Source organism: Crotalus tigris, unplaced genomic scaffold (genome assembly GCF_016545835.1).
Source record: "Crotalus tigris isolate CLP2741 ecotype Arizona unplaced genomic scaffold, ASM1654583v1 scf7180000017605.3043972, whole genome shotgun sequence".
Taxonomy (NCBI): Eukaryota; Metazoa; Chordata; class Lepidosauria; order Squamata; family Viperidae; genus Crotalus; species Crotalus tigris.
In genome coordinates, this window is record NW_024096508.1 from 1980433 (window position 1) to 1995698 (window position 15266).

General features: G+C 39.2%; 1 protein-coding gene across 2 annotated transcripts in view; it reads left to right on the forward strand.

Moving 5' to 3' along the window:
- Positions 1-15266, forward strand: part of SAMD4A (sterile alpha motif domain containing 4A) — a 157399-nt gene that overhangs the window by 105294 nt on the left and 36839 nt on the right. Inside the window, exon 4 of one of the 2 annotated variants that reach the window (XM_039321161.1) lies at positions 14217-14480. The exons of the other annotated variant lie outside the window; for it this stretch is intronic. Within the exon in view, the coding sequence (XP_039177095.1) occupies positions 14217-14480 (264 nt within the window). The remainder of the gene's footprint in view (positions 1-14216; positions 14481-15266) is intronic. 2 annotated transcript variants of the gene reach the window in all.

Genomic DNA, 15266 nt, shown 5'->3' on the forward strand with positions numbered 1-15266 from the left:
GGTACTCAAGCAGGAAGTAACTAAGGCATGAATGTTTGTGAGCAGGATCCCAGTTCAGGAATTGCCGGTAGTGGCACACAGGATCTCCCTGTGCAAATACTCATACTTGCTACTTGTTCAGCAAACAGGAGCTGTGTATTCAGGAGGACCCTCAAATTGGGAATCATCTGAATAGGAGACTACAACTTAGTTCCATTTCAAATGTGAGATTTTTTTGAAATTAGTTTATTTTTTTTAAATTTTTTAAACCTAAATGATTTCCATCTTGGGAAGATTCATTTCAAGTGTTTTCCTTACCATCCCAATACTGACAATTTCCAGGCACCAATTCAGCATTATAATATTAGCACTATGTCCTCTTTTAGTCCATGTCTGGGAGATAAAAGGCAGGCAGGCAGGCAGGCAGACAGACAGACAGACAGACCAAATGTCAGACCCATGCAAATGCATAACCTCACCTAGTAATTATATGTAAATATTAAAAAGTAGTGGAAAGGGTAAAAAGTTCCAAGGGAATCTACAAAGTAGAGATTTCTGGGCAGATCTTTCCTCTCTTCCCAACTGGGGCCACTCCTTGAGGAAGGAGAACCACTGAAAAACAATGGCCCTATTCTAATACCTTGGAGGTGATCCAGAAGAATACCATGGTAGCTAGAATCTAAAACTACTAGGAGATCAAGGAAGACCAAGAAAGTTGTAATTCTCTAAACTCGGTCTTTCCACAGGTCATCCTTAAGACTATAGCTCACATTATTTTCCATTATTTCCCATGGACCCCTCTGGAACCCATCAGGTAAAGGGGGAAGGTACTCAAATGTTTTAAATAAGGGCATAGTAAGTAAGTAACTTTAGCTATGTTTATTTTGCCTTTGGGATTTTTTCCAAATTTATCAGTGATTTCTCTGGGAGAAAACACTAGTTGAAAACAAATGTTGAAAGACAGTTTACTTAACCAGACTTTTCAGAGCAGAGCCCCAAAGGAGTGATGGTTGAGCTTTAGAGGGTATGTTTTAGGTCACACAGGGCAATGATAGATTCAGGAAGCTTTACAAATGTTGTAAACGTGTTTTACAATGATAATGTATAGTAAAGCAGAGTGAATAATTGCAATCTTGCAGCAGCTACCTTTTTAAAAAACTAGATCTCTAAGATTTATTTTTGGAACCAAGTACACAATTTTATATATATATATATATATATATATATATATATATATATATATATATATATATATATATATATATGAGTGTATATATATATATATGAGTGTATATATATATATATAAAGTGTACTCTGGTCTGCAAATCATTTTACCCAAAGAGCAGAGTGGGAAGAGTCTGCAATAAACATATGTGGAAATGGGAACAAGAGAAGATGACAGCTCTAGTTTCATGTATTAATTTTGGGTTTTTGTTGTTGTTCAGTTTGGGGTTGTTTCATGAAAGAGAAATGATAGTGTGGCTTTTTAGTGATGCAGTGTGATGTAAGAGTAGAACACTTGAGGCACTTGTGGTATTGTTGGATTTCAAACCTGTCTTTCCTGACCATTGGTCCTTCTGGCTGGGGCTGATGGAAGTTGGAGTCCACCAGCAACTGGAGAGTCAAAATAAAAACTGAATCAGGCTGGATTTTAGGAATTGTATGGTATATAGTGAGCTGTACCAGTTGCTTTTCCACCCAGAAATGCTAAAGATCAAACCTGGGACAAAACAGGTACTTTGTCACTGAATGAAGGCCTTTCCAGACGTGCTAAATCTAAAAAAAAAGCTGCTTTAAAGAGGTGCTGTACTCAGGCTTCCACACATTTTGAAATACCTCTTTCAAATCATTTTCAAAGCACACGTCTCCTGCTGAATATTAACTTCTACATGAAGAAAAGATGGCACATTTGGCACTTTAGTTCTCCTTTATCCTCTGTGAAAGTTGTTGAAGAGATTGCCATGAAAACTGGTGGATTTTTCTTCCAAGCTGCTCTAAATAGCTGCTATTTTGTTTGCTTGTTTATTAGATTTGTATCCCACCTTTATTATTCTTATAAATAACTCAAGGCAGCAAACATATCTAATACTCCTTCCTTCTCCTACTTTCCACACAGCAACAAACCTGTGAGGTAGGCTGGGTTGGGTTGGGTTGAGTGAGTGGCCCAAAGTCCTCCAAATTATTTTCATGCTTAAGGCAGGACTAGAACTCACACTCTCCTGGTTTCCAGCCTGGTGCCTTAACCACTGTGCCAAACAGGCTATTCCTATATTGTCTCTTACTGGAAAACACAAAGATCCTGAGCTGTTACTGAACAATTCGGCAATTGGCAATGTAAATTCTCTGCAGTTTTACAGGCTCTCCATATTTTTTTCCTCTTTGCCTAATTTTGTCTGATGCTTAGCCTTGCCGAATATTTGCAAACAGCTAACTCTTTGCCAGAATTTGGAGTATATCTAGTAGATCGTTATTTTTTTAAGCACTGAAAAGTATGTGTCAAAATATATATATATCTTTAACATAGAGGTTGGCGCCATCTGGCACAGTCAAAAGGCAATCTTCTACAATTTGTTAAGGAGAAAAATGTAATTTCAGCCATCTTCCAAATCTTTTTCTCTAGTTATTTACGGATTACATTTCTTTATATGCTACCTGATCAACATTCAACTCTGGGTGACTAACAGAGAACATAACAATGTAATGATTAAAGACAAGTAAAAACAAGTAAATTTTATCCATTTGGAGTAAGACCCAATGGACAAGGACATGACAACAAAACAAAGCTAACCTATTAGCTGGGCCCAATCTCAGAGCAAGGACAGATATTTAATGCCTTACGAAAGGCTGGCAAAAACAGGTCCATCTGAATCTCTGTGGGGTCTATAGCAGGGGTCCCCAACCTCCAGTCTGTGGACCAGTACCCGTCTATGGCATGCCAGCAACCGGTCTGCACAAACAAGCAAAGCCCCATCCACAAGATGCAAGAAGCACACAAAACCACGCACCCTCCGGTTCGTGGGAAAACCTCTCTCCACGGAACCAGTCCCTGGTGCCCAAAAGGTTGGGGACCTCTGGTCTATAGAGCAAGTGCTGCAACAGAGAAGTCACAGTTCCTGGGTCCTATTGGATCACATTTAATAGAAGAGACCTACATAACTATCTTGTCAGATCTCATGGGACAAGGAGACTTATACCAGGAAGACTTACAGGTGGTAACTAGCACCTTGAATTGCAGAAAGGAGGTTGCTGAGAGACAATGCCATCTATATGGTGGCAATTAAATGTGGCAAGCCCATAATCACCCACCCCATCGCATTCTGGACCAGATGCATCATCCAAGGGATCTTCAAGAGCAGCCCCATGTAGAACAGATTGTAGTAGTCCTATGGAAGATGACTAAAGTGTGAGTGAGAGTGATCAGGGCCTTCTCATCTAGGATTGGATAAAATTGATGCACAAGATGGAGTTGTGCAAAGACCCTCTTAGCTGCAACTGCCACCTGCTCCTCAGGTAGGATCTGAAAGTCTACATGGACCCCAAAATTGCTCTGTCTGCAAAGCGCTACCCCTTTCAGGTCCAAAAAAGGCAAGTCTTCAGCAGATCCCAAACCCCATAGCTATTCAGTCTTGTCTTGTTCCCCCATCCAGCTTCCTAGAGCTCCAGACAGTGAAAAAGCACCTTGACACATCACCTAGCTAGCCTAGAGCAGACTTGTATAAATGGACACCATGCTGATGACATCTGACCACCAGATGACCTTACCCAGTGACTCATGTAGATGTTAAAGAAGAGCAGGAAAAGAATAAAGCTCTGAGGAAACCCACACATTAGAAAGGCTGTTTTTGACAACTGATTCTGCATTTCTGTAATAGCAGAAGTGCCCTGGTAATAATTTAAAGTTTGTGGCCGCAGAAAACTAATCTTTTACAATGTTAACAATTACTGTGCTCTCTCTGCCAAAACTCATGGCTGATTGTATCCGCCTGTGCATTAAATTGTTGGGACTTTCATGTGTCAGATTTTAAATTTGCCTGCCAGATTTTCTCAGAAATCGGTATTTCCTCCTTGATTACTAAGTTCTAAAGCAATTTTGTCCTTTGATATTTCTTGCTTTCCCTTTTTAGTACACACAGTTGAAGTATGATAATTTCAGCTCCCTTCCATATATACATTGGCATATATAATTTGAAGAGGGTGGAATTTGATTTATTTGATAGCGCAAAAATAATAAATTAGCCAAAACAGAGTTTAAAGAACAGGGAAACAAGAGGAACAGGGTGAGTGAATATTTATCAGTGTAATTATTTCAAGGCTATCAATCCAGGGATGCAGTGGCCTTGTAAGTTAGGTGCATACAGTACACCAAACCTAGGTTAAGAAAACACAGCAGCTGTGTTCAAGTAACCTGCTGTGCCCAGATTAAGTATATTATAATTTAATGTCATGTACTATTTTGTTTATATAACATATCAAGGTAATAGTTTGGTTTTCACAACTAACAACTATCCAATCACATTTTATTCTAATCAACCATTTTTTATTAGCTATATTGGGCTGATCAATCTATGGAATATTCCCTATATATTTTCAGTGTGCAGTGTTGAACGTCTCTGGATACATGTATGTACATGCTCACCAATGCATATGCTTCTGTATTCACTAATCTCTCTTGTCAAAAGTGCTGGTAAATTTGACTACGTAATTTCATAAGCACATAGAGGTAGTCCTCAACTTACAACTGTTCATTTTGTGACTGTTCAAAGTTACAATGGCACTGAAAAAAAAGTGACAACTGTTTTTAACAGGATGGTTGCAGCATCTGGTTCATATTTATGACGGTTGCATTGTCCCGGAATCATGTGATCACCTTTTGTGACCATCTGACAAGCAAAGTGAATGGGAAAGCCAGATTCACTTAACAAATTTGTTATTAACTACTGCAGTTATTCACGTAACAAGTGTGGCAAGAAAGCTTGTAAAATGGGGCAAAATTAACAACTGTCTCAGCAATGGAAATTTTGGGCTCAACTGTCATAAGAATCACCTTGTGGTTGAGATGGGCAGCAAATAAATTTAATAATAATAAAAAATATAATTAAAATACAGGTTGGTGTCTATATGACTTATGCAATGAACTATATTTCTAACGTTTTCATAAGAACGATATGACTCAGCCTTCCATCCTTCCGGGGTAGGTAAAATGAGGACCCAGATTGTTGGGGGCAATGTAAATATATATATACATGGCTTACTGGTGTACACCGCTTAGAGAGTGCTTGCACTTAAAGCGGTATATAAGTCTCATAAATAAATAAATAAACGATAGACCAAATTCCAAAATGTTGTTAAGATCAGAAAATGTGTCAGTAATCTTGACTAATCAGGTAGAAAATTTAACATTTGATCTAAAACTCTTCTATTGGAGTAAATGGCTGATGAGCTGAAGATCTAGACCAGGTTGGCGGCATGAATAAGAACCATTTTTGTTGGCCTTGAATTTGCAAGGTTCAGTCTTACCTTGAAACTGTTTGCATTCTGGTTCAGTTCAGAGAGTGGCACGTGTGCATGTGTGATAGTCATAACAGCTAAGATGGTAGGGATATTGTCACAATTGTAAGCCTTAAGCCTTTTGTACATATTTCACCAAATATCTTAGGTGATAGCTCGGTAGTCAAGGACGGATGGATGGATGGAAAGTAATGAAGGCGAGAAGCAACCTAGAACTAAGAATTTCCTGATATTTAGAACAATTAATCAGTGGAACAGCTTACCTCCAGAAGTTGTGCGTGCTCCAACACTGGATGTTTTTAAGATGAGATAGGATAACCATATGTCTGAAATGGAGTAGAGTTTCTTGCCTGAGCCGGGGGGGGGGGGGAATTAGACTAGAAGACCTCCAAGCTCCCTTCCAACTCTGTTAATTCTGTTATACTGGTGTGGAGAGGAAACAAGTTTGCTAGTAGCTCAATACTATTCTTTCCTACTTTATCAGTGCCTCTTGGACGTATTAGCTACAATCCTCTTATTTCTTTTTTCTTCTTCCTCTTCTTCCTCTTCCTCTTTCTTCTTCTCCTCCTCTAAAGAAAGGTCATCCTCTAAACTAAAGAATCAAGGTGCCTGAAGAAACCCCACAATTAAAGAAAGATTTGAACTGCCTCTGCAAAAGGCTGGTGATGATTTATCACGAGGGCATAAAGACTCTTAATAAGGTGTCTTCTTAGTAAAGTTAGAGGCACATGATGAGGAGCCCCAAGAATGAGTTTGTAATCACTTTATACTAGGAGAAAGATACTAATTATTTTTTTAAAGGAAGTACAGACTTCAAAATATATTTGGTAACACTTCAATCTTAAATATAGGTTCAGGTTTTCGTATATGCTTTTTGTGTTGAGAGTTGTAATGCAAAATTTGTGAAAATGCAGCTGAAGTTATTTCCTTAAAACTGCTGATAGAATCCCCAACTATTCTTATACAGATCTTTATTGTTAGTATCACTGAATTTATTAGTAAGATAAGCTTGTAAATAGTGCCTTTTCTACCATTTAATCGCTCCTTCTGTTATTTTATTTTATTTTAGCTTTGTGGTGGCAGCAACCATCTGTTTGCAATGAACATGTGCTAATATCTGCAATGAAAAGATGTATACATGGAAAGAGACAGTATTACACTAAATGTTTTGGCTACTCAGCTAATTGTAATTTTGTGGAATGATTTTGCTGATCAGATTTCCATTAGAGAGTGATGTTCTGCATAAGCTCTAAAGTATCTCTATGGTTTTTACTGACCACGACACTGGTGGAAGCCTAAATCAATCTTCCCCAATCTGGTGCTGTCTGTATTTTGGGGATTAGAGTTTGGTGGATTACCATATCTGAGCAGCAAAATCTAAGTGACAGCTAAGGGCCATGCATTTTCTGTACCTCTTTGCTGCCATCAAGTGCTCAGCCACTTGTTTGCAAAGAAATGAATATGAATACAGTTTGGCATTTTCAAACTCATACAACCTGGAATAGGGCAATTCAACATGACAATTTTCAATTTTCACCTCCAGTCCCTCAGACATCACTCTGAAGCAAGCCTTCATATGTCTTTAATGCTACAATCACAGAATGATGAAAATAGGCTCTTAGTTAGTAAAGTTCTCTTCCAGAAGAATTCAAGAGTTTTTGAAAAGTTAAAAGAGCATGGAAAAGTGTCCCTCTCCATGATCCCTGGAGTTACAGAAACTCTCATTTTTTCTACAAAAAAGAAAACAAATTTCCAGTGCCCTTCCCATCCATATTTGCAATACATGAATTTATTTGGCCAGTTGCAAAACTAAAAAATAATAATAACGAAAAGCAATTGTTAAGGGGGAAGCCACCCTGCAGTGAAGGCGCCATTCCTTCTCCTTTCTGTTGAAAAGTCCTTATTGGCTCTAATACCAAAACCATATCATGGGGACCTTTTTCAGTAGTCATAGATTGTGATAGGGAGATTTTGTGTGAGAGTAATGGTTTGTTTAATCCAGAGGCTCAAAGGTGGCCAGTGGGCAAAAATTTGGTACACGTTAGTTATTTAAGCAGAAGAAAATCAAACCCAGCAGTTCTTTTAACAGAGATTACCTGACTAAAAGTATTAAGGTTGTCTGTACTCCTTCCCCAACGTGGCTTGGAGAAGCAGCAGATACCAAGAAAATTTAGTAGCTGGGAGGATGGACAGCCAAGAACAAAGCTAATTAAAAACACAGACTGCCAATAAGCACCAATGATGGGGGGGGGGTGGAATGTCTACCATACTAGTAAGTATAGACAGGGGTCCTCAATCTTGGCAACTTTAAGACTTGTGGACTTCAACTCTCATAATTCCTCAGGCAGCAAAGCTGGCTGAGGAATTCTGGGAGTTGAAATCCACAAGTCTTAAAGTTACCAAGGTTGAGGACCCCTAATATAGAGGATGGACTTGAAGGACAGAGCAAATATCCATTACCAGAGTAATGATCAAACAAAAGAGGCTTGAAGCCAGGCCAAGAAAGTGATTTATGAAAACCATCTCTGCAATGCATGCCCTGCCCTTAATTCACATGAAGATAAAGAGGGAGGAAGCGAAACACATTCAGGCGTGCAATAAATAATAATGATAGGTGGGAATTTATTTATTTATTTAGCATATGGCTTACAATGCCAGGGAAATGCTAGACACAAGGCAGTCCTGGCAGTCTAAAGTGCTAGCTCATTCCATTCAGCATTGCATGCCTATGTGGGAATGACCTTGAGAGACAGGACAATGAGGCACAACTAAGGGAGCAATCAAATAAAAAGGCTGCTTAGCCCACGAGAGGAATTGCGGGAGGTGGGGGCAGCAGGGCAGGAGACTCAGAAGTCACCTTCCTAAGTTTGGGAACTATAAAGGGGATGGAGGGAGAAAAGAACTTTCAGATTTGTAAGATTCTGTTAATGTAACCTTAGAGTTAAATAAATAATTAGTTCAACTGGTGTGTTTCCTCTTTAATCTACTTCATAAAGCTAACAGAGATTGATACTTGCCCAATGAGGTAGACTAGATTAGGAAAGAGACTCTTTAGAGACCTAAAGCTACTTTTATTAGAACAGCTATAGTAAAAGAATCTTGCAGGTCTGATGTGCTTCCTTTCCTCCCTGTTGTCTTCAGGAAGACTGTCTGAAATGTTTTCTCAAATTACTTTTTTGGCCAGGGCTCAACCCTTATTTATTTAATTATTGCCTTGGCATTGGACTTTTCCTTTGTCCTTGTTTCTTGTTTCTGATAAATAGACATTTAGCCAGAAAAATACTGATCCTTTCCTCAAGTCCAAAGCCAATTCCCGAATATTACGAAGAGTGTGCATAGAGAGGCTATTGGTTTTCATTTCCAGTTTATGATTTGTCAAATTATACATTGTAGTTTACCAGCAATGGAAAGATATAGTCTGTACAAAAATACAGTAAAGTAATTAGTAATAGTAGTAAAGTTGGAAGGGACCTTGGAGGTCATCTAGTCCAACCCCCTGCTCGGGCAGGAAACCCTACGCTATTTCGGACAAATGGCTGTCCAGTCTCTTCTTAAAAACTTCCAGTGTTGGAGCATTTACTGCTTCTGGAGGCAAGCTGTTCCACTGATTAATTGTTCTCACTGTCAGGAAGTTTCTCCTAGAACTAAGGAGAAACTTCCTGACAGTGAGAACAATTAATCAGTGTCCAATCACTAAAAGATTTCAGGATGAGCAATCTCCCTATATACAACAATCAATAGCAATGAGTAGGAAATCAGTCAAAAATGAATTCAGACGGCCATCCTTTATCCTTACTAGGTATGTTAAGAAATTATTTGGAAAACTTTTAATAGACAAAATTATAGCCTCAAACACATACAGTTGAAAAAAAAATAAGTAGCAAAATAATGCTTAGAATCATTTGGTGCAAATTAGAGCCCAACGTGGAAATATTTATGCCAGAAGTTTTCATTGTAGAAAAAGTCAAAGAACAAGAGACATTATCACTAAAGCACACTGGATAATTGAGAAAGCCACAAATACCAACAAGAAGTCAGCCTGTGTTTTCTTTGATTATTGAAAGACCTTCAGTTGTGTCAGCCATGTTAAATTATAGAATGTTCTGAGAAAAATGGGAATCCCAGAATGTTCTTGTGGGAAAACTGTACACAAGACAGGAAACCACTGACCAGATAAAATGTGGTAAAACAGACCAGTTCCAGGCTGGCAAAGGAGTAAGACAAGACTCAATAGTCTTTCCTTAAATCATTCAATCTTTATGCTGAATATATATTGAGGGAGGCTGGACTGGAAAATGATTTTGGATAAAGACACATCAGTGACTTGCACTATGTGATCGATACTGCTCTCTTAACTGAAAATGCACATGATTTGGAATCTCTGGTAATGAAAATCAAAAAGGGCAGGGGAAAAAATTAAGCCTAAGTTTTAAGCAAAACAAATAACAACAGATACAGCAATCAGCTTTAGCTCTGACAGTGAAGATAGTGAAGTGGTGGATAGCTTCTGCCTTTTAGGATCCATTAAGCAAGCATCCAGAAATATGCTGCAGGCTAGGACTTACCAGTAGTTGGGTAGCAATGAAGTCCTTGGGAAAAAAAAATATTCAGAGGCTTGGGTATGTCAGAATCATGCAGGGAATTGTTTTCTTTGTAATATTTTATGGAAGCAAAAGTTGATCTTTGAAGGAGGAGGATAGAATATTGATGCCTCTGATGTTGGAGAAGACTCTGGAGATTACCATGGATAGCCAAGAAAGTAAAGTAATGAATGATAAAACAAATCAATCCATAGTTCTCACTCATGGCAAAATTATTGTATTTGGATTACATTATGCAAAGACCGGCTCTCTAGAGAAAATCTGTAATGCTGGAAACAATGGAAAGAAAGAGAAAAAGAGGACAACCAGCAGCAAGGTTGATGGATTGAAGTAGAGTATGGTGATGGTTGAGTCACTAGAAAACCTGAAGAGACAGGTTGCAAAAAAGACATTCCCCAGAAGATCTATGTGGTTGGTTAAGAGTCAGCATCAATTTGACAGAATACAGTCATATCAATGTTATTGTTGTTAGTTGCGAAGTCGTTTCTGACCCATGGACAACGTTCCTTCAGGCCTTCCTGTCCTCTACCATCTTCTGGAGTCCATTTAAGCTCATGCCTACTGCTTTAGTGACTGCATCCAGCCACCTCATTCTCTGTCGTCCCCTTCTTCTATTGCCCTCAATCTTTCCTAGCATTAGGCTCTTCTCCAGTGAGTCCTTCCTTCTCATTAGGTGGCCAAAATATTTGAGTTTCAACTTCAGGATCTGGCCTTCTAAAGAGCAGTCAGGGTTGATCTCCTCTAGGACTGACTGGTTTGATTGCCTTGCAGTCCAGGGGACTCGCAGGAGTCTTCTGCAGCACCATAGTTCAAAGGCCTCAATTCTTTTGTGCTCAGCCTTTCTTATAGTCCCAACTTTCACAGGCATACATTGGAACTGGGAAAACCATGGCCTTGACTATACGGTCATATCAATATATTACCATAAATATTTTTAAAACAGTTTAATGAACCAAACTGGGTGTATTCACAAAAATGAAAAATTGAAAGTAGTTGAATTTGACCCCGAGTTGCACTCCCCACCCCCCAAAATCCAAGTTAGTGTGACAAATCAAATAATAAAAACAAGAGTGATTCGTGATTATTAAATAGTTACAGGTAGTCCTCAACTTAAAACCATTTCTTTTAAGTTGAAGTTTGAAGTTTCAACAACAATGAAAAAACTTATAACCGGTTTTAACATTTACAACTTTTGCAGCCTCCCCAGAGTCACGTGATCAAAATTCAGGCACTTGGCAACTGGCATGTGTTAGGATCATATGATCAACATTTGCAGTCTTCTTGGCCAGCTTCTGACAAGCAGAGTCAATGCGGGAAACCAGATTTGTTTAATTACCGCATGATTCACTTATTAACTGCAGTGATTCATTTAACAACTGTGCCAGAAAAGGTCATAAAATGGAGCAAAAATCACTTAACAATTGCCTTACTTAGCAACAGAAATTTTGGGCTCAATTATGGTCATAAGTCAAGGACTACCTGTAACTTTTATTTTGAGCAGATCTCCATTTTATATGCTTGCTGCTTTCATTGATTTTTTTAAGTGTGTCAAGTGAGATCTATACTTCCAAGAAATAGGTCTATATAAAATAAAGTAGTTCTATGACTAAAAAAGTCTCAACAATAGTCGAAAACTGACTCGAAAGTACACACGCATCCCCCCTCCCCAAATGCTCTTTTCTGAAAATAAATTCGTTCCACTGCTTTCTCTGCATGAGGAGAAACATTATGTTCTTATAATAACAGTAGTTGTGTAATTTGTCTTCCGGTACACCTCAGATCTGTTTACTTGATTAGGAAACTAGCCGTCTGTTGTTGAGGAACACGACTGAATAACATCATAGCCGTTTGGAGGAAAATAAATTTATTCACTGTCTTTTGATTTGGTTTGATAGACATGCAGAAAGGGTTTTAGAGGTGACAGAGATAAGGATGCATGTGAAGATGTAACCCGAAGCCTAGGTCCCAGAAGCTCAGGCAAGTAAGGAAAAAAGAAGCAGAGTAAGCTACAGAGGGAAAATGGAGCCGGCAATCATCCTTTGCTAGGCACAATCCATCTCTTATAGGTCAAATTTCCTTCTTTGTTTGTGTTTCAGTGATGTTTTAAAGGTAATCCTTAACTTACAACCACAATTGGGACCAGAACTTCCATTGTTAAGCAGAGCAATTGTTACATGAGTCACAGCCCCATTTTATGACCTTTTTGCCACTCGAATCTCTACCAGGGACCCCTACATACAACATTGCAAAAGAACTAACAAGAAAGCTTGGGCATCTCACAAGAGGAAGCCAACACTCCATTAACTCTCCACTACAGTGTCTTCAAACAATCATGAATGTGACTATAGATGAGGATGAAATCATGGTTTCATTTGATTTCACAGCCCTGTTCACATCTATAGATCCAGAATTAGCCAAAGAATCCATGACTGCACTGCTTCACAGCACACTTGACTTAACTGAATACACAAAAATCAAAACACCCAGGATTATGGATCTCATAAACCTCTGCTTAACTACATACTCCCAATTTGATGGCCAAATTTACCAACAAATTAAAGGGACACCTATGGGATCACCGCTTTCAGAACTTATAGCGGAGGTCGTCATGCAACATCTAGAAGCCATAGCACTTCCACAAATACAACTGAAAATATGGATCAGATATGTAGATGACACTTTCACCATAATAAAAAAGACCAATCAGAGAACACCCACAGAACCATCAATAATTTTTTTTAAAGGAATCCAGTTTAATAGAAAAGAAGAAAACAAGAACTCGCTACTCTTCCTTAGACATCCTGATCAGCAGAGACCACAGTGGCAAACTAGAAATGCAAGTCTACAGAAAAACCACCCACACTAATCAGGTGCTCCACTACCAAAGCAACAACCCAACCTCCTACAAGAAAAGCTGTGTAAGGACTTTAAATGAGCCCAAACACACCGCAGCAAGCCAAAACAGCAGAAAAAGGAAATAGAGCATCCATACAACACATTCCAACAAAATGGATACCCATGCAACTTCATCCAAAAGTCTCTGACCACTCAACCCAATACAGCACAAACCCTAAAAAGAATTACACTGCCATACATCAAGAATATCTCAGAAACCGCAAATAGGCTACTACAACCACATGGAATCAGCATAGCACACAAGCCGACAAAAGCCCTTCAAAACATCCTAAGTAAACCCAAAGACCCAGCAACCCCAGAAGAAAAAACAGGAGTCATCTACAGCATATATTGTAAGAATTGTAACAACCACTGTGTAGGACAAACAGAAGGCTGGCAGAGTGCATCCATGAACACCAACTGGCAGTCAAAAGGCATGATGAAAATTCTTTAATTTCACAATATATAGACAGATTTAACCATAGTTTCCATTGAGGAAATGTGACAATCCTAGATTAGGCCAAATCAAAAAATGCCAGTGAATTTCTAGAAGCCTGGCACTCTGACAAATCAGCCATCAATAGATACATAAACATTAACAACATCTATAGATTATGCAAAAGAGACAATCAAACCAGCCCAAAAGAGAAAAAGACTCCAGCACCTCTCCACCAGTAATCAGCACTCAGATCAGCAGAAATTAACTCCAAGGTCACTCTCAGACCAACAATCAAGCAATACCCCAATCAAGAAACTGCCACAGAGCCATTAGTAAACAGCCCAACCAAAGAATCCCTAAGATCACCCCCATCCATACAGACAGGCAAGAAACCAGAATATAAACTGACAGCAAACAGCACTCCTTACTAGCACTGATGATGTTACCTAGTTAGAGTAATGAAACATCTGCAAGCAAGATCAGCGAGCACCAAGGGCCGCACATATCCTGGGACTAATGGAGCAATTTATAATTGCTTGTTTGTGAGTTCAGGATCCAGTTTCAGACTGCCATTGTCAAGACGCTTGTATAAAAGAACCGTCTGGTTGGTTGGTTTTTTGGTGAGGGTAATGCCATTATGTCAGACCAGAAAAAGGAGTAATTGGGTCAAACCATTTAAGAACCACTGGTTTAAATGGTGACTTGCATTCAAGGGAGACATTTGCTTTGATCTGCTAACCATTGGGGGAGAAATAGCTTGCTTTAATTTTTTTTCCTACCTTGTTTGTTTCAGTTCTCTCAAGTCAGACCCATCACAGCCCTCTGAAACGGTCTGTGTCCCTCACCCCACCCATGACTGTGCCTAGCCAGCCCCTCGGACACGGATGGATGTCTCATGAGGACTTGCGGGATAGAGGACCCCAGGGCATCCCTTCTGATCATGCCCCCTTGTCTCCGCAAAGCAGTGTAGCCTCTTCAGGCAGTGGTGGGAGTGAACATTTAGAAGATCAGACTTCTACTCGTAACACATTCCAGGAAGAAGGGAGTGGTATGAAAGGTGAGTGGAAAGAAATGCACATTTTCCCTTCCTGTCCTGATTGCTTAACAACATGCATGCCTACATTCACACAAAGTCCTGAAGTTGTTTGAAACACATTATTCAGAAACAGAATATGGAGGCATTTTAATTCCATTCTGACCTTATACTGCAGATTGCAATTCTTCTGTTAAACAGGTCAATTTGCAAGAGTTATTCCTGTTTATTTATTAGCTGAGATGAGACACCTCCCCTTAAGATGGCTATCAAGCTAAGTGAAGAAATATCACATTCTGCAATCCGAATTTCAATATAAAAAGTATGAAGCACATTACCTGGGTGTCAGCCCTCCCAGCCAAACCAGACAGAAAACACAACAAAATGAACTAATTCTAGTTTATTGTAAGGCTTCTTTAACAGAAACTTGCAAGTCTGAAGGCACAAACTTCCCACTTTCACTTTTACCAGCTAGATCCATTAGGACAAATCTTTCTTAAGTTTCTTTCTCTGGCCATTAAGTGTCTGTGGGGTCCTGCCTCTCTCGTCTATTTCCTAGGTAGCATCTCCTCCTCTCGTTCCCCAATATCATTCATTACAGTCCATTACACTGGATTCGTCCATTGCATTGAATCAAAAACGTATAAGGAATGGTTGCTGGAATTGGGTATGTCTAGGTTAATGAAAAGGACAAGGGGGAACATGATAGCAATGTTCCAATATCTCAGGGGCTGCCACAAAGAAGAGGGAGTCAAGCTATTCTCCAAAGTGCCTGAAGGCAGGACAAGAAGCAATGGGTGGAAACTAACC